Genomic DNA, 20,917 nt, shown 5'->3' on the forward strand with positions numbered 1-20,917 from the left:
TAATATTCAAACATTTACTAATAAAAGTTAGAAATTTTATTATATTTTAATTCCAACTTGGTCCAAGTTGTGAATTCTTGAAAGTTTTGTTCAGTTGCATGTTGTAGTGTGCAATTTATTGAGAATTCTAGTGTGATTGTGGGAAATTTGGATCGGTCTCGGAAACGCCGAAAAATTGGTTCTTTAATAGTTGTTTTACAAAATTTTGTAACACTTTTCGTATTTATTTACACTCTTTCTATATGTGAGGTGAATTAATGAACAATGTCTCTTACTTTTTAAATTATTTACACACTACACAATACACTTAACTTATAATAATTTACTTACAAATATTACTTAAATAATTTTACTAATTCGTTGTTTTCACTACGACTATTTGTTTAAAACTAAACTACTTGCGTTCACACAAATCAATTACATACTTAAATAATATTCTACAACAAGAAAAAATAGATAACTAGACTTTTCTAGAAATTATTCAGAAGAAATACTGTAAATAAACCTCCTGGTAATAAAAAAATTATATACATCAAACGAGTTCCGCTATTTATAAAAAATGTGAAAGCGCCGTGCGAATTCACAGAATTTTGAACATTCCATAGTAGCTGGACAGGGCCGGCCTTAGGATCCATTTCGTGAAATTTCTGGTAACAATATTAACCATTAAGTTCAAGGCACTTTTGCAAGCGTTTGAACCTTGTTCATTTCGATTGAGCTATGATTTGAATGCATCAACCGCTTCTTCATGTTAAGAAAAACGTTGACCTGGCAATTTATTTTTGATCTTTTAGAATAATAAGCAATCATTGGGTGCCAAATAAGGACTATACGGCGGATGAAGCATCAATTGGATGTTTTGGATGTTCAAAAACGTTTTTGTTTGAACTAATGTGTGAGAGCTCGCATTGTCGTGATGAAGAATTCTGCGATTTTTTCAAGCACTTCTGGCAGACAAATGTTAGTGTTCCATTCATAATTAACTGTTCTATGTTGTTCTAATGGAACGGTGACGATACGTCCAGTTATTCCGAAGAAAATGGCGACTATTTGCTTCGAAGCGCTTCGTGGATTTGCACAGCATCGATGTTTTCTGGCACAACAGCCGATTTTAGACGACCTTCAATATATTCATCCTGTAGCACGATTGAATTCGAAAAACCAGCCAAACACGGCGACTCGAGGTGGTGCTTCATCACCAAAAGTCGAAGCGAGTTGATCAGCTCACGTTCTAAGTAAAATCTACCGTTGAAAATGTCAAACTTTATGATGGTAATGTCAGATTTGACATACACACATCAGTGTTGCCATATCTCAAAACTTAATTAGTAGCACTCGTATTAATATAATCGAATAAGACCGGCTTCGCGGTCTATGTAGTCGATGAGCTTGTTATAACACTTGGGATCCGATTCTTGTAAATAGATTGAAATTAGTGAATTATTCTACCAATCAAGCAGATTACGTTTAACGGAAGCTCTCCTCGTAGAATGCTACAAATTGTATGCTTTCATGAAGGTAATTAACAAGAATGACGTGGCCGATAATGTGTATGTATTCAAGGAAGACAATTTACGGTTGTTTTTTATTCTTGAACCGGATATTACGTATTTATTTGTTAAACTGGTGGCCATTTGTAGAAAATGTGAATTGTACGATTTAGCTTACATGACACGAAAAAAGAAAAGGATTGTTTTACCGTTGACAAATGATGATTAAAAGTCGCACTGGCAAAACAGTGGAGAAATTACTTGAATACGTAACCTCAAAATGTAATTACCCACCTAATTATATTTATTATCAGAGTAACTCCATCTACACTACCAGTCAAAAGTTTTTCATCACCCCATAATTCATTCACGGGCCCAGTGATCAATGAAACACGGCAGAGGCTAAGTCGGTAACAATTTGGGGACATTTTCAAGGAAGGACTACTGGAGACCTGGTAACAATTGAGGGGATTCTAAAGGGAGAAGACTATAAAATAAAGGGAGAAGACTATTAAAAAAGTTCAACGAAAATATAATAAGTTTTGGACAGCGCCTGATCGGCAGAACATTTAACTTGTTGTGCTTTATTTCCACGAGTATCAATATGAATAAATTGTTTTATACTACATCTACTATGAACTGATTGATTCGATTTCCAAACTACTAATTTGTACAAAAACTTCGGTATGCGAGTCCGTTTTTCTTTTAGAACTTACTTGTTTTCTTTTAATCCAATTTATAGTGCATCGTATTCATCTGTAAAGTCTATTTATTGAAGAAAATGAGTGAACCATAACAATGATTAGTGCATGATCATGACGTGAACATCCCGGGCGAAACGCGGCGCGGCATCGTTATTGATCCAAATCAGTGGTAAAATCGTATTATCGTAGTGCAGTGAGATTGTTTATTTTTATCTGTTGGGTAATTTTCTTAAATATGTCTGACACGGATACAGCTGATGAAGTTGTTGATATTAGCTATACTCCGCATAAGAAGTGAGCTAAAAAGATCGTTATTTACGCTAGCGAAAAACAGAAAATGATGACAAGACTGTTGATGATATTATTTTCAAAATGGAAAATATTTCGGGAGTACCTTTTTCAAGTGTCTGCCAAATCGTTCGAGAGTATAGAGCTAATCATTCACCCAAGATAAATAATTAACAATTTAATTGATGATTTCGTCAGGAGTTTTAACGAAATGAGGACTTGCAAGATAAAAGAGATTGAATTTCAATACAAAAAACGACGAAGTAATAATTTATTATTAGAAAAAGCATGAATAATTGCATGGAGGCGGAATTACCTAGCAAAATCAGGAAACTTCGTGAAGATAATAGAAAAATTTACTACCTGGATGAAACATGAATGAACGCTGGATATACTAGCGATCATCTTGAGGTGGACTCTTTCATACAATTCTTAAGGCAAGCATTTTTGGAAGGACTTTCCACCAGATTAGAAAACCCATCAGGTAATGTTTCAAAAAACCATTACATATAAAGCTTTTATTTGGTGTCATCTGTCTTTTTGTTATCAAATCTAAGAAGTTCATTTTGTTTTGATTTGATTCTCTTCTTATTTGATCGAAAATAGTTACTACAGTGGAAGCTTGATGTCATCTAAGAAAATGTGTTCATTGAGGTAAAAAATGAATATTTCATTTCAATACACATGTTTTGTGTCTTTTTCTTTAAAATTGCCTCGAAAAAAGGGTTTTGAGAGCAGTTGAAACTCCTCTTCGTATGAAGGTACGTTTAGAAAGACAAGCTAAGCTGAAGGCAGCTATAACAGCGATAGAAACGCCAGAATAATCGCAGGCGCGAAGAATCGCGAACAATTCATAATGCAGAAATGCAGACTAAGCCCTGTCGAAATTTCATGCGTAAGGATTGGTTGATATTTAATGGTACTAGGTTTTAATATAATCTTCCAATTTAATATCAAAATCATCCTTTGATTTTTATTGGCTCAATGAATAAAAAATGTCACCATTGCGATGCTTTCAAATGGAAAGATGAAACTATTAGAATGTGCTGTTCCAATGGTAAAGTTTCACTTCCATTAGTAGTGAACTAGAAGAGCCTTTCAAAACTTTATTATTAAGTTTTACAGATGATCAAAGTAATTTTTAATCCAAACAAGAATTTAAAATTGAGAATATCTCAAAATTGAAGCTCGCTCGTTTCATCCAATTCATTCGCCCTGATTATTGACAAACTAGATTAGTAGATATCTCAAAAATAACACACGTTCTTTTCATTAATTTTTTTCTTTCGCTGTTTTGGGAAAATTTGATTTATAGATATCTAAAAATGCAAATTTTTTTATTTTTCTTGTTTTGGAAAAACTCCAATTGTTTCACTTCCATTACTTCCATTACTTGGTGAACCGTTAAGTTTTATAGATGAGTCAAAGTAATTTTTAACCAAAATTTGAAATTATAACTCTTGATTTCAATCAAGCCGCGGGTAAAAGCTAGTTATTCATAATTTATATTATTAATCTGCTGTATGAAACCTCAAATTATTTCTTAATTGTGGAGTACGATTCTGTACATGCTCGGCTTCGACGTTTTCAACTCTGATCACGTGCACTATGCGTTTTTGATGTTTTGATTTACTATTTTTCTTCGATAAATAGATTATAGTGATTATTTAGTATTTTTCGAATATCTAATTGTTAATAACGAGAACGTGCAAAAACATAATATTGTCTTTGAGAACGATCTTACTGATTGTTACGTAAACTTGGCAACGTTGTTAAGTATGTGACTCTTAGAGTGGGACAGTCATTCTAAGTCATTATGCAAATTATATAGCAAAAAAACAGATTGTTGAGAAGAACTCGTGTTTTGATTTCAGTCGTATCGAAATATTCGCGATGTTGACATATCGGTAAATTGAACACACAGGTCGATCGTCATAGACGTTTAATTCGTTAATCTTCTTTTTTTTTGGATATCATCGCGAGTTCTAGATATACATTGCGCGTCAAAAAGTGAGTGTGAGTTACATTAAAATTGTTATTTGATTGTGATTTTCGGAATTATTCAAGGTCAGAGTACGTATATTTGCATGTGTTGAAGTAGTTTATAATAATCGCCGTTGGAAGTTTTGCGACATTAATTGTAATATAAATGTACACGTAACTATACATTTTTACAGCCTTGAAAATTTTGCCCACATATAATTGGCTCAATAAGGTTACTGTCGTAACCGAGCATTGATGTTTCTTGAGTATAAAATATTTTTATTAAAAAACATGCGTCATACATGAGAAATAGTCTCGATTTTTTATTTTAAATTTAAAATTTGAAACATGTTTGTCATCCAATTTTTTTTTTAAACTTTTTCTGAACCGAGTTTAAAATATACGAAAATTGAAATTTATTTTTTTGGTTTTTTCGGTAACTTGAATTTAGATATCTTGAAATTAAGGCACGCTCTTTATACCCAATTTTTTTCAGTTATCTGCGAAATTTGAACTGTGTATATCACAAAAGTGAAGTTATTTCTTATCATCCACCTTTGTTTTCTCGTTTTTTCCGAAAACTCGATTTGTAGATATCTCAAAAATAATACCAATTCTTCTTATTCTATTTTTTTCTTACGCTATTTTGGAAAAATTTGAATTATAGATATCTGAAAATCCAAATTCTTTCCATACAATTTTTTCTCTTCCCTTCTTTGAAAAACTCCAATTGTAGATATCTCAAAACTGAAGCTCATTCTTTCCATCCAATTTTTTCGCCCGGTTTGTTGAGAAACTGAATAATTTGTAAATATCTCCAAAAAATCACACATTTTTTTCATTCAATTTTTCTCCTCTTGTTTTGGAATAATTTGAATTGTAGATATAAGTTCTTTTCATTTAAAATTTCGTCACACTTTTTTGAGAAATTCGAATTGCAGATATCACAAAATTGAATTGTTCTCTTCATCCAATTTTTTCACTCGCTTGTTATATGAAGTCGAATTATAGATATCTCAAAATGCAAGTTTTTTCATTAAATTTGAAGCTCGCTCGTTTCATCCAATTTTTTTTCTCTGCTCATTGACTCGATCTTTAGATATCTCAAAAATAACACACGTTCTTTTCATTCATTTTTTAACTATCGCTGTTTTGGGAAAACTTGATTTGTAGATATCTGAAAATGCAAATTATTTTCATTCATTTTGCTCTTTTCCTTTTTTTGGAAAAACTCCAATTGTAGATATCTCAAAACTGAAATTCATTCTTTCCATCTAATTTTTTTGCCCGGTTAGTTGAGAAACTGGATTTGTAGTATCTCAAAAATAACGTACGTTCTTCTAAATCAATTTTTTCTCTTGCTTTTCTGAGAAATTTGAAGTGTAGATATCTCAAAAATAATGAATGCTCATTTCATCCAATTTTTTCTCCTGCTTTTTATGAGAAAATTAAATTGTAGATATCTCAAATTGCAAGTTCTTTATATTAAATTTTTTCTCTCACCTTTTTTGAGAAACTCCAATTGAAGACATCTCAAAACTGAAGCTGCTTCCTTCCATCAAGTTTTTTCGTCCGGTTTGTTGAAAAACTGGATTTGTATTTATCTCAAAAAAACACAGGTTCTTTTCAATCAGTTTTTTCTCTCCTTGTTTTGAAAATATTGTAGATATATGAAATTGCAAGTTGTTTTAATGCAAAATTTCGCCTCGCTTTTTTGAGAAATTCCAATTGTAGAAATATCAAAATTGAATTGTTATTTTCATCCAATTTTTCTGCCCCGTTAGTTGAGAAACTCAATTTGTAGTTATCTCAAAAATGCCTCTCTATACCTCTAGGAACTTATACTGTTGAATAATTCGGTTTATTTCTGCCTCCTCCCTCGTATCTTTCTTGATCTTATCAGTTTATTCACGAATTACTAATAACTAGAATGATAAACGAAGATATGCGATTTCACTCAACTGTGATTCTGTCACTGTTAACCGTTGAACGACATAAAATTTGTCATAAACAAATTATTAATCGATATTTATTTTTATACGGTATCATCTTGATGGAGTTTACAGTTTTAATATTTGATTTATTTAAACAATCCTCGGATTATTGGTTCAAGAGTTGGTACATTGACCCGATATACGGGGCGTTATCGATAATCCATTATGAGAGACTGTTAACCATAAAAGAAGAAGAAAAAAAACAAGTTTTAAATATATTTTTGATTTTTTGGGAACTATAGACTAATTGTATAGTATAGCAACGATTCTAGTAAAAACGCCCTCTTGGATTTTGAAGACGAGGCTTGTTTCAGTATTTCGTTGTTTTTCTGGAAATAACAATCAAATTTTAATTTCAATACCGGTCATTCGGGAACGCAGTATTTCTTGGATAGCGTCGATGTCTTCTTTCCTAAATATATCGAGGTCTTTAGCCATTTTCTTTTCATTTGGAAGTATAATTCTACGAGGGTTGCTAATTATGTTTTGAAATATGGCAACACTGATGTGACTGTGTCAAATCTGACATTGACATCATAGAGTTTGACATTTTTAATGGTTAACGTACGCAAAACTTGAGCTATTTGAGCTATATACAGATAGTCGCACTTCGCTACAGGATGAATTTCGTGAAAGACGTCCAAAATCGGCTGTTGTGACAGAAAACATCGTTGCTGTGCATGAACTGATGTTTCAAGATCTTCATATAGCATACTGAGAGATTGAGGCGTACTTGGGCATTAGTTCCACTCGCATACATTCAATATAGGAAGAACATTTAGCTATCTAGAGGGTTTTTTCGCGTTGTATACGCATAATTTGAAAATCGCTCAAAAAAACACTCATGTCGATTGGTGCAAAGAAATACTGAAAAAATTCAATCGCGGTGCTTCAAAAGACGTCTATGTAGTTATGAGAACCCGAACCTAAACAACAATCGACTGAATGGGACAAGCCAAACCTAACAAAAGTTGCTTGTTTTCTCGGAATAACTGGAATAACACTTTACTTCAACCAAATGCTCCGTTTTTACCTGATTTCTACGCTCAAACGTTGCAAAAAGCAATAAGTTCTTCGTTTTTAAAGATATTCAATGAAAATTACCGCAAACCACCTATGCCATCACCTTGCCTGTAGATGGAACGGTCTTTACCTTCTTTTGATTCGGTTTTCCATCTCCAGTTCTATGTTTTGATTGCTTTTTTGGTTCGAGTGTGAAGTAATTGAGCCACGCTCCATCTATGGTTATGAAACAGTTTTATTTCTGTGAAACATTACCAAACACTCGATGGAAACATTCTCACGACGCTGTTTTTGTTCTATTGTGAACAAACGCGGCATCCATCTTGCGCACAGCTTTCTCAAGTCCAAATGTTTAGTTAATATGCCTACTAGATCTGCTAGCTCCCGCACTTTCAATCGACGATCATCTAGTACCTCTTTGTGGATTTTTTTCAACATTTGTGGAGTCGTCACCTCATTTGGTCGACCAATTAGTCTTCACTGTTAATAATGAAGGACCAGTATCACCCAGAGTAGAATGTAGTTTAACTTTTATATTGGTTGGGCTGAGGCCTCAAATAAAATGTTCACAAATTCATTGAAAATGTTCACTATTGATAGCTGCCAAACAAATACCAAAAACCTTCAAACTTGAAACATATGCTGTATAGATTATGTATTTTACAAGCAACTACCGCCATCTCTAGGTCAGGCCAGGTACTTCTAGGACCATCCTCGTATGTAAGAATGTATAATCGACATATCAAAAGAAAGTATTTGACATGTTTTTATTGTCATTTGTCAAAATAATGAAAAAAAAAGAAATTGTTAGATCAGTTTCGATATTTGAAAACCAAGTAAACACAGAAAGAAAATAATTTGATGTTTATTAAACATGAGTAGAAACCCAAGAAAAGTTACGTAAACATTATCCAGAAAATGCATCATTCCATAGAATCATTTATAAGTTTTCTACTTTGAAAAGACGCTATATGAATACGGATTATTCCGAATATTTTATTTTAAATGGATTCACTAGCTTTACCTTGCACAAAAGACAGTTTAAATTCGTACCTCGAAAAAAAGTGAGATTCACCGTCTTGATATGTTATTGTGATCATAAGATAAATTTTTCTCGGAACAGAAAAGATTTAAAAAAATAAGATAATATTTTTATGCGTAAAACTAAAGTTCAAAGTCCTTAGATGAGAAATGCTCATGAAACTACGGATTTTAAATATACGAGGGTTGTTTCAATTTAACCTTCTATATAGGGTATGTAAAGTTTCAATCCTATATTCAATCTTTAGATTATTAAGAAAATTCTAGACATAATTTCTGTACGTATTTCAACTTTTCATTGTAAATATTCTTATTGTCAACCATTTTCTGTTTAATAATAAATTTCCTAATCAGCGTTTTCAGTTTATTTGGACAATGAACACACTGTTTACACTACTACTACACCAACACTCACAATTACACTGTCTGACGCGCGTTTCGATAACTAAAACCTATTAACTTGACTTAGCTGCTTTATTTCACACCAATAAATAAATAATTCCAGCGGGAAAACCTACTTAGCGGGTATTTTTAAGGTTTTAGTTTACCTTCATTCTCTGAAGACGATAACTTGGTTATCGAAACGCGCGTCAATCTGTGTAATTTTGAGTGTTAGTTGCATTTCCATGCATGTGCAGTTTATTATAGTTACACATTCTTAATATTATTATTAACTTTTTTTCTCGCAAAAACGGCCTTAAAATTATATTCTACGAAAACGCTAAAGGCTATTTATGTTAAACGCAGAAGTTATACGATTGAACGTTACGTAATTTATTCGTTCAAATAAATAACGATCATTAGTACTACATAGAAAGGAAATATTTTAAACTACATGAGTGAGAAATAAATATCCTTTTTAATATTCTTTCGGAATTATAATGAATATACCTCGAGGAACACAGTCCATTCAATTTTTATCAAGCATTCGATTGTTATTAGCTAAAATTGGAAATTCGTTGATCGGAAAAATGAATTTAGAGAATTCATATTGAATATTGCACCCTGTATAATATTTTTTTCAAATGCAATAAGTGATTTTCAATTTACGTAAATATACAGGGTCCTTCAGGACGAGCTGAATCGATATGTATATGGGAAAGTACTAGGACTAGTGTTCTGAAAATTTGCTTGCACGGATTTTCCGAAATGCTCGTTTCAGTTAAAATAATTTCACTTTTCTGAAACTTCCAGTTATACCGGAAGTAAATTTTTGGAATCTACGCGAAATTTCAATACAACTTTATATAGAAGATAGTACGCCTAAAGTCCACCAGGTTTCAAATTATGTGAAAACCTTGACATAAATTTATATATAGTGTTTAGAAAATGGTGGTAGAAAAACTTGGAAAACTTAATTTTTTCAAATGGTAACCCCCCTTTTTCTCTTTGCCATTGGATTCTACGCTTTAAATTAATGGGACTTCGTTAGTAAATTCATATTTCTCAAATCAACGGTTTTCGTAGAAACTTGAAAAAACTGAAATTTTCATTGTTTTTAATTGTCGGTTGTCTGGAGGGACAAAAAGTTTTTTCAAGTTTCTACAAGAACCGTTAATTTGAGATATATGAATTTTCTAACGAAGTCTCCTTAATTTAAAGTGAAGAAACCAATGGTAAAAAAATAGGGGTTGTCATTTAAAAAAATTAAGTTTTTAGATAGCGAAATTCTGCACAATTTTCTGAACACCCTATAGAAATTTTTGTCAAGGTTTTCACAGATATTCGAAGCTGTAAATTCCATTTGTCCAAATCCCGAAAATATTAAACCTGACTCACTTATACTTAGAAATATAATTTTCTTAATGGAGGGCTGCATGTGTCCAAAAATTTCGAAAATGTGAAATAATTAAAAAATGGTGGAGTTTAGGCATATTATGCTTTGTATAAAGTTATATTGAAAAACCATAGCATTTCGTTCAAAATAACAAGTTTGAGTCCACTTCCAATATAACCGGAAGTTTCAGAAAACTGAAATTATTCTAGCTGAAACGAGCATTTCGGAAAACCCATGCAAGCTACCTACTTCGGAATTTGTCAAATACAAGACAACAATTGACTTAACTTTTACATATTGATTTCTGTAGCTATTTTTTTTGACATTAACATATTGATTTCATATCAGTAGTCGTTTTTTCAATTACATTGTCAAAAGTTCTAGTTCTTTTTTAATTTAAATTTAACCCAACTTTGGGACCCCTTCCTTCCTGCACGTAGCCTTTTACATAACCTCTTACCCCTGCTTGATGCTACGAGTTTTATCAATATTTAATATAATTCAATTAACACTTACGGAACAATTTTCGAATGTATCGTACGACTTTATAAAATGCTTTATTATCAAAAAATTCTCACAATTTGTAGACAAAAGTTGTAAAAACTAAAAAACAAACATAAAAATAACTAAATAAATATACAAATAAAATAAAATTTCAATATACAGAATGTGGGAAAATATTATATCGATTTGATTTTAATTGGCAAGTGATTGTGCATTTTTTTTAATTGTAAAATATTGAGCTTTTAACAAATTCTGCACGTGGAGTAAGTATTAAAGATCGTGCTCCACGTTCCTAACTGCATAGCCGTGTAACGATATTTCATTATATTGGAGAAGGACGAGTCAGAATTCTTAATCTTTCAAAAAAAAATGAGCCCTGCTGTTCAGTCGAAGTGAATATCTAACAGCTCTCTTTTGTATTTTGAAGATTCACTTAAATTGAGTCGTACCACACGTATCCCTGATGGGACGTTGAGACAGAGAGGATTAAAATTGCACCATGATAGTGATTAGATATGGTCCTATGAAGTGACGTGAGGTCAGGGTTGATCCAAGAAAAACATCTTCAAAATAGTATATTGTGTAACAAGCGGGAAGAGCTCAACTTTTTACACGAGTGAGAAAAGTACTTTTTCTGCATGTTGCACACTATAATTTTTCTATAGCTGCACAAATTGAAAGAATAAATCTAATAGAACTCAATGCCTAGGATTAGTAAAACCAAAATAATACTAAAGTATCTTCTTGACTTTTAAATAATATTATTTACATTTGTCATGGTGATTTAATGTGCAATCGGGCAGACATTTTTAATGTAAGTCCATCAGTTCCAGATGAGTATTTATTTTTGATGTCATTAATTGTACTGCAAAGCTCTACTAAAATTACGGGCATGAAGAAGAAACTGTGTAAGTTAGAATTAGCATCAGGGAGATATAAAAGAAGATCATGAGAAGGAGTTATAGAATTTGATAAATTTCTGACTACATTCACAAAATATGTGCGCTTCCAATATCAATTGCAGGAGACAGTTATGCGAGGAACAATAAATATTTCCAGTCCAGTCCAAGTGGACTCATCATCTTCCCTGTTTACCAATGAAAACATCGAATCCTAAACATAAATTCACTTCTATTAATCTAAGCTGTCGGAAGACGTATGTACACAATTTCTTTGAAATATTCCTGCCAGACAGCGTGCAATAATTTAATTCATAAATTTCTTTAAATAAATTAAAATATGGCGTTAAATACTTGGTGTATTAAAAAGTTATAAGGATGTTTTATATTTAAATATTTGATTATATAAAAGCAAGATTTTTCGTCAGTCAAAAGTATAAGGGTAGTCTGAAAAGTTTCGTAGACTGGTATAGAAAAAAAACCTTTTTTATAGAAGGAACATTTCGAAGTGGCAGGTCCTGAAAACATTCGGCAATTTAATTCTGTTTTATTTATTCCACCTACTGGAACTTTACCTTGTAGATATAGTTCTTCCAATATCAATTGTAGAAGGCACTCATACCAAATTAAGAAATGAAAAATTCGGTGAACATCTAACAAACCGTCAATCCACGTGGACTCATCATCTCCACTGTTTACCAATAAAAACATCGAATCGTAAACATAAGTGCATTTCTATTGGCCGAAGCTGTCAGAAGGCGTATGTACACAATTTCCTTGACATGTCCTGCTAGAAACTCTGCGATCAGTAGATTATCCAGAATTAAATTATATCAGTTTAAAAACATTGCAAGTTTTGTCAACATGTTTTTTTAAACCCTAAAAACTGACTAAACGGATGGCAAAAACCGAATCGTCAAGGATAGTTCAATGACGACAAGCTTATTTCCGCTAGATAAAAGACTAGCGAAGTTCTAATAGACGAATGGGGTATAAAAAAGGTTCATTTCACGTCTGTTACTCCGCTTAAACCAAACGCCCTTACAAGCAGGTACATTTTACTCGTCTTTGTACGTTTTACAATTTAATATTCATATGAATCATACTTTCAAATAATTTTTTTATAATTATGATCGTGTAATAATAAAAGAAAAAATTTTAATCACAAATTATTATCTGTACTTCTTCTGCACTTCAGAAATCGGCTTCTAAACTGTCCCTCTGTATAAATATTAAATGAAACTACCCAAAAAATATTTACATTTTAAGATAAATGAAACTTTGGTTTTTTTTGAAAATATTGTAATTAGAAAAGTAAATATTCAAGGTTAACTTCCTCAACTTGTATTATAATAACCAACATAAAGAAATTTTCGAAGAAATAATGACCCCCCGGTAAAGTTAAAATACTACATATGCTCCAAACATACATAAATCTCATCTCCGATTACATAATGCATGTAAAAAATTAATAACTCTACTAATGTTTGTTGGCATCACATTCAAATTCTTCTTGTTCGTAGCGAGAGTTAATTGGTAATTTTTTTTTTGTTATAAATAGTGAATAATATAATGCCCACACAACGAAAAATGGTCAATGTACTTTCAATTCCTCATGGTTACTTTTTCAAAGACGAAGTATCATTATTTCTACCTTGAGCTTCTTCAAAACGCGTGAAGCTTTCTCTATCATAGCTTCAATGGAGGCTGTAGGTTTTTCTATTTAGTGAGAATCTATGCTTAAGACTTTATTTTAGTTACAATTTGCAAGATACGGTGTGCGGTCTATTGTGAATTCTAGTCTGACTTTGGAAAATTTTGAATGGAACGATGAAAAATCTGTTATAGTCATTTAAGGGAAACAATGTAGAGAACTTCAAACAACAGGAAATTCAAAATTTTAATTAAAAAATCATTTGAAAGAAATATTTCAATGAAAAGTGCAAGCGTTCTTCTTTTTAAAAGAATTTCCCACAGTAGAAACGTTCGAGATGATAAGGATTATCATAAACTGAGTCGGAGCTCACTATACGTATGTACAAAAATTTACATAAAGACTGTAATAGAAATAAGAAACCAAAGAAGAAATATTTAAAAAAACGGTAGAATATATATATATATATATATATATATATATATATATATATATATATATATATATATAGAAATAAGTCTAGTTTGGTGTTTTATTGCCACGTTCCCAATAAGAAAACGCTTATATATATTCACATACACCGAAGTAGACTTATTTTAATATATTTTCCGAGCTTTCGAAGACGTATGTATTCATAGTATGGGAAATAATGAATTGAGATTTGTGTTGGCTTTGAGTTGTATAAATTCTTGTGAAAATTTTAAATTAATAAGTTTCAAGACTATAAATTCATAAGTATTCGAAAGCTCGGAAAATATATTAGAATAAGTCTACTTTGGGGTTTCATTACCACGTTCCCAATAAGAAAACGCTCATAATATAGCTGACAAAGACCTCCGATAGGCTATAAATAAAAGACAAGTTTATATAAAACAATAATTTTGTTACCAAAAGGTTGTTGCATTTACGGTTACTTTTCGACATAATCACCGAAGAGATTGAGACATTTGTCATATTTGTGGACAAGCTTTTCAATACCCTCTTCAAAGAAAGTTGCCAACAATGAATTCAAGTAGAGTACAAAACAGCCTGTAGAAAACGAATCACCTTTCGCAATTCACACTTGGCAGGTGCATCAATGTTTACGTGGCTGCAGCACAACGCCAACTGACGCCTGAATGAAAGGAGAAAACAACTACTTTCCTGGCTAGTGCCTCGACTAATATTGAATTACCACTCCTCTGAAGAGCGTGATATTAATCGATTTTTTATCAATTACAACGTCTCCACTGGCGATTACACGGAGAGGTTGTAACTACTGACTAGTTTCGACGTTATTACTTCTCATCAGAGTAGTTTAACAACCCTCGGTCGGGCTTGAGACCCGAACATTTTATACACCTCATTTGCCATTGGAATCTATATTATCGTCGACTACGCTAGATTTTTACCGTCTGGCATTATGTTTAAACCAAACGCCCTTACAGGCAGGTACATCTTGTTCGTCTGTTTACGTTTCATAATTATAAATATTCAGTTGTAGCAAATTAATGAAGTATAATTTATAATTATATTATATTTTATAATGATTGCGTATAAAAATAATAAATTTATAAAATGAGGTATGTACGCCTACGGTAGATCAAAATAAAATTGTCGGCACAGGTTTCGGACCAGTTTTTATAATCTGCAATTGATATTTGAAGAACTAAACAAGCAAGGGGACGTATAGCAGGTTTTCCATATACGCGACCGGGTTAACGTTTTAAAATAAAGAACGAATACCTTTAAATCAGTTATTAGACTAATTCAAAAAAAAATCTTTCAAAATTATAGGTTACACACGCGTCAAAAATTCATATTAACGTTTTCTGATTCATGAACTCCCCTCGGGCTACAAACATTGGATTATACTTTCTCTCGCGTCTTAAAAGGAATCCACCGCACATATAATTTGTTATGTAATATGTAGTTGAATTTTATAAGAAGGAATTATCATTTTTTTCCACTTCAGACACAGTTCTAGTATTATTAAACTACTTTATGCCATTCGCAGCGGGACTGTTATTACTTTTTTTTCTCTGTTACGGATATTTGAATAAGATAAATATCGTGTTTAACTTTCCTCAACCTCCGGTTTGCTTCTTGTAGATTCTGCCACGGGTTTGAATACATAAGCCGCAGGTAGTACGAACGACGACTTCGTTTAGAATATTTCTTCGAATAAATTATTATACTTAACGTACTTTGGTATATTGTATAGCAAATATTAGTAAAGTATCTCTATTTATATATGTGTACTTTCTATGTGAAGTAATTCATCAAACCGGCAACACAGAACCATACAGCATCAAAAGAGGTGTGCTACAGGGATGCGTGTTGTCTCCTCTACTCTTCAATATATTATATATTCAGAAGAAGTCTTTGTCAAAGCGTTAAATGAAGCAAGAGAAAGTGTTAAAATCAAAGGAAAAAGGTACGCTGATGACACGGTCTTAATTACAGACAGTGAACAGGATCTCCAAACATTGTTAGATCGCATAAAAATTATAGGAGAAGATTATGGCCTTAACATCAATATAAAAAAGACCAAAACCATTATTGTCTCCAAAACATCCAGCCATCTTCCCATGTCTATCAACGTAAATCATCAAAAATGTCTAGAAATTTAAATATCTGGGGTGTTGGATAACAAAAGATACAGACCCAGATATAGAAATGAGATCGAGCATCGAGCAAACAAGAAATGTCTTTCTAAAAATGTGAATTGTTTACAACCCGAGCACTCGACCTTAACATCTGGTACCAAATGTTGAAATACTATGTATAAACCACCTTATTATACAGAACGGAGACTTGGACCTTTAAGGTGAACTCTCTAAGGCGCTTAGAGATTTTCGAAATGTAGATCTTTCGGAGGATGTTGAGAATTCCCTGCAAAGAATAGGCAACGACAAGGAACTAATAGAATTAATAAAAACTCGAAAAACCTCGTATCTGGGACACATATATAGAAATGACAAATACAGACTTTTGCAACTTCTGATTGAAGGGAAAATCGAAGAAAAATCGAGGAAAAACGTGGCACACGACAGGCTTCATGGCTACAGAATATTCGCGAGTGGACCGGTTTAGATTTTCAAACGCTGATAAGAAGGGCTAGAGACTGAAATGACTTTATTGGGGTTATCGCCAACCTTTGTTAGAAGATGGCACCCAAAGAAGAAGAAATTCTTCCAATATCAATTGCAGATTATAAAAACTGGTTCGAAACCCTTGCCAACAATTTTGTTTGATCTACCATAGGCGTAGATACCTCATCTTATCATTATAAATTGGACGGCATTAGACACCGTTATTTAGACAGATGCACTTAATTGTAATCCTACTTGAAACTTACAAAAAAATCATTATTATACCTCGTTATTGCTATTGTTATTTGCTATTGTTTATTATTGTTATTGCTATTGGTATTGCTATTGCTATTGCTACAACTGAATATTGAATTATAAAACGTAAATAAACGAGTAAAATGTACCTGCCTGTAAGGGAGTTTGGTTTAAACCGGGTACCAGACGTGAAATGAGCTTTTTTTGTAACCCATTCGTTTTTTTTCTGGAAAAGAAAACAAAATTCATAAAGGAAAATAAATTCTTTATAAATCATCATGGTAGTTAGAATCATGTGAACTAGAGTCATCATTTGATTGAATTATGAAGGGTTGTAAATATATACATACTCATCTTCTCTGATAACATGTTCAACACAGTCTTTCTAAAGCCTTTCGCGGTCTGCTACTAGAACTTTCTTTCTACAACCTCTTCACTCAGTTCTGGAGATTGATTACATTTTCTTAATTCTGATTTTAAGTTTGCTTATATTAACTTTAACGACCCCACTGCTTATCACATACTGTCTGACATGAATATTTCGAAGAAATTGTGTACATACCCCTTCAGACAGCTTCGGACAATAGAAATGCATTTATGTTTACGATTCGATGTTTTCATTGGTAAACAGTGGAGATGATAAGTCCACGTGGACTGTTGTTCACCGAATTTTTACGGGGCGTGAATATTATTTTTCATTTCTTAGTTTGATATGAGTGCCGTGCGTCTTTATGAAATATTGATTGTTACTTGCATAACTGTCTTCTGCAATTCATATTGGAAGAACTATATATCTATTCGTATCTGTGCTCTTTTTCAGTGAAGTCATTCATCAAGTTTTAATGTCAAATTTTTATAACAAAGAATGAATCTAGATTGGGTGATTGAGTGTTAAGCTTTCTTATTGTATGATAAGGGAAAGTACATCAATCAAGTGATTTTGGGTTATGTCCCTCGAAAATTGTACATAATCTTAAATGATAAAATCGTGTGAAGTACACGGGATACGCGAATATTATGGCGAAAACAGTGATATAGCAATCGATCAAATCAAACGGCAAGTGGAATGGAAATCAACTGTAGCAACTGGTAATGGAAGTAGTAACATTTCAAATACTACAAACTTTTAGTATTCATTTGAAAGATTTAGATTAGATTGTTATATATTTGAATAAAGTTTTTGAACGAATCGTATTTTATTCAACATTCCAAAGTTTGATAGATCAATAATTTAAAGTTGACGATTAGATTTTACGTTGTTTGTTCTTGTAATGATAGTAACCTTGACCTGACGTGACACAAACGTGATAAAAAGACACTTTATGCACATGTTGCATTCATTATTTTCTCTACGACCCTATACAAACAAATAAAATTCAAATAAATATTTGGGATATTTTAATTAAGCTTTTTCGGTAAATTACAATTAATAACGAACGCAAATGATTGAATTGAAGACAACCATATTAAGAAAAACTAATTTTGGGTTGACCCATGTGAATTTTCGATATTTGCAACGTAGAAGGTTGATTTTGAAACTGTTGTTATTAGTTTCTTGTAAAATTCGTGAGGCACAATTTATTTTTGTCTTAAAAGATACCCTTCGGCAACAGCAGTGGATTTCCAATATTTCCATCCTCCAAGTTGATTTAATCGAAGAATGTCTCCACCACTAGAAGCGATGCCGATACGTCGAAACGTATATTCTTCTGGAGGCGATGATATGCATAAAACAGGCGGCAATCTTTTTGCTGTTACTAGACGAAGTATAATTTTCAGTAACTACAAATCAAATTATTTGATAAGTTGTAGGCTAACCAACTAATTTTTCCACATTTCGATTTTTTCTCGTGTATGTACACGATATTTGACATGATGCAATTCTATTTGAAATGTTTGATTTTGAATAAATAATTACAATTTATGATAATTTTCTGTTTTCTTTATATCGGTTTTCTTGGCGTGTGCATACCTTTTAAACCATAAATTCAATCAAGTTAAACAAAGAGTATCTTTTTGTTAAAAAATCAATTGAAAAATTCCGTTGTTTCGCTACCTTTAGATTGTACAGGTTGTCCCTGTAAATGTTACGAATTGTGTCATGAGATGCCCCCTTAAAGACACTACATGGAGGTACGTTTTTTTCTATATTTTCACCGAACATGATTTTATGGAGCCCTTAGATGTCGCACCCTGCAAATAACCAGTTTCTCTAAAATTTCTAATTGAAACTCCCAAAGAATCACCCTGAATATCTCGTTAAATTGTTAACTTAATTACCGAGAATTGAAATAAAAAGTATGTTAAGAAGATAATTCTGTATAACTTGTCTGTGGTATGGAAATTTCTTAAACCGCGAGCTAATGATTTGTCGTAATTGCCTTTTTGAGACGTTTTCTTCGCGGGAGATTACTTAATGAGACATGCTAGTTAACACTCTTTCAACATTTATGTTTTTCTATAAAAGAAGGTCGAGTAAAACGTAGTGCTTCCTCATATGAGATTATATGACGAAAAAGTCACTTTATACAGGTTAACTTTCGCTACGTTTGTTATATTATTGGTTTCGGCCCAAAGCATATGCGGTACGAAGAAAACTATTTTTTCAATATTAGATTAAATTTATCAAAAATTTATATAAACTGACCAATTAAACAAGTTTACCAAACTTTTTGTCTATTGTCGGGAATTGTGTGGATCACATATGATTTGTTTCTATCAAATCTACCGTCAACACTTTTTCATCAGCTCGAGTTATATTTTTTTTGATTTTCATCATTTAATCGTATATATAATCTGCAATATGTGTACAGGCATAGTCATGCATTACGACGTGATCCCCCAAAATTCCTTCCTGTATCAATTTGCCGTTAATCCTCTCTTCCATCACCAGGAACCTCCTTCAAAAGTCACGATTTCTTTTATTTAACACTACACTTCTTCTGGAGACTCGTTCTCTTCTATAACTACCATGCAGACACACTCTGCTTTCATCTGACAAGATAACGGTGTTCGTCAGTCCAATTAACGTGTTCTATGGGGTTGATTTGGGGTCAATAGCTGCTCTTTTTGTCTCTTCCTACTGTCCAACCACTCACAGCAATTCACGTTTCTCTGAGCTCTGGTTGGACTTGAACTCTCAGCGTTGTGCAGAAAGTTAATTGGCTATCTCTCTTGGACATGCACCTTTTTCTTACGGAGCGTCATCTTTGATGAAAGTTACTAATCATATGGTAACGAGGGGCTACTCTGGAAACAGCAGACTCACTCACTGGCCAAATTTCTTTCTAACTATGGACATAATCATGCATGAAAATGAAGTTTTTGCCGATGAAAATGAGGCAAGCAACGACGTAATCCCCCAAAATTCCTTCTATGTATCGGTTCGTTGTTAATCCTCTCGCTCAATCTTCTCCAAAAGTCACGTTTTCTTTTATCTAACACTACAGGTCTTCTGGAAACTCGTTCTTTTCAATCGCTACCATGCAGACACACAAGATAACAGAGCCCCCTTGCTCGTCAGTTCAATTAACGTGTTCTTCTCTAATTTGGTGCCAATAGCTGTTCTTTTTGTCTCTTCCAAATGTCCAGCCACTCACAGTTATTCGCGTTCATCTGAGCTCTGGTTGGACTTGAACTCTCAGTGATGTTCTGACAATGAATCGATCATCTCTCTTGGATGTGTATATTTTTCTTTCGAAACCGCATCTTCGATGAAAGTTACCAGTCTCTTGGTAACGACAATCCACTCTGGAAACAGCAGATTCATTCATGTTTAACTGAGATTCGTTGGATTTATTTTGGGTGGGATGAGGAAAATTTTTTATGGTGAGGAGGATTCATTGGAAATGGGTCTTGATACAGGAGTCGCTTCTCTACAGGACTGGGTTGGTAATTAGTTTGAGATTGCATTGATTCACGCTGAAAAAAAACAAACGACCATGGATTTGAAGAAAGAAGAAAAAAGAGGAAAGTTCCATTCTAAAATAAAACAGGGTAATTATTTAGAATTGGGGCTACAGGCAAAAATTTTATGGAATGATTTTTGCGTGGAGCCCCAATTGTAAATAATTATCAAAAACAGTTCTTTCCATGTTTGAAGAATTTTTTTGTTGTGTTTTCTTTGTTTTTGTTTTCTTTCATTTAATAGGAAAACAGGTGATTGAGAGGCGGGTAGGTACAGCTACGGCTGCGCTCTATTTCCTGGCTGGTGAACCAGTTCATCAGGTTA

At 32.7% G+C, this 20,917-nt stretch overlaps 1 protein-coding gene across 3 annotated transcripts in view; it reads left to right on the forward strand.

Annotated features, from left to right (window-relative positions):
* LOC130448088 (uncharacterized) overlaps positions 1 to 20,917 on the forward strand; it is a 128,377-nt gene that overhangs the window by 901 nt on the left and 106,559 nt on the right. Inside the window, exon 1 of one of the 3 annotated variants that reach the window (XM_056785284.1) lies at positions 4,308 to 4,555. The exons of 1 other annotated variant lie outside the window; for it this stretch is intronic. In XM_056785284.1, coding sequence (XP_056641262.1) covers position 4,555 — 1 coding nt within the window. In that variant the 5' untranslated portion in view covers positions 4,308 to 4,554. Of the gene's footprint in view, positions 1 to 4,307; positions 4,556 to 20,917 lie in introns of those variants that run through there. One more of the 3 variants, XM_056785285.1, reaches the window with a different exon arrangement.

Source organism: Diorhabda sublineata, chromosome 8 (genome assembly GCF_026230105.1).
Source record: "Diorhabda sublineata isolate icDioSubl1.1 chromosome 8, icDioSubl1.1, whole genome shotgun sequence".
Lineage (NCBI taxonomy): Eukaryota > Metazoa > Arthropoda > Insecta > Coleoptera > Chrysomelidae > Diorhabda > Diorhabda sublineata.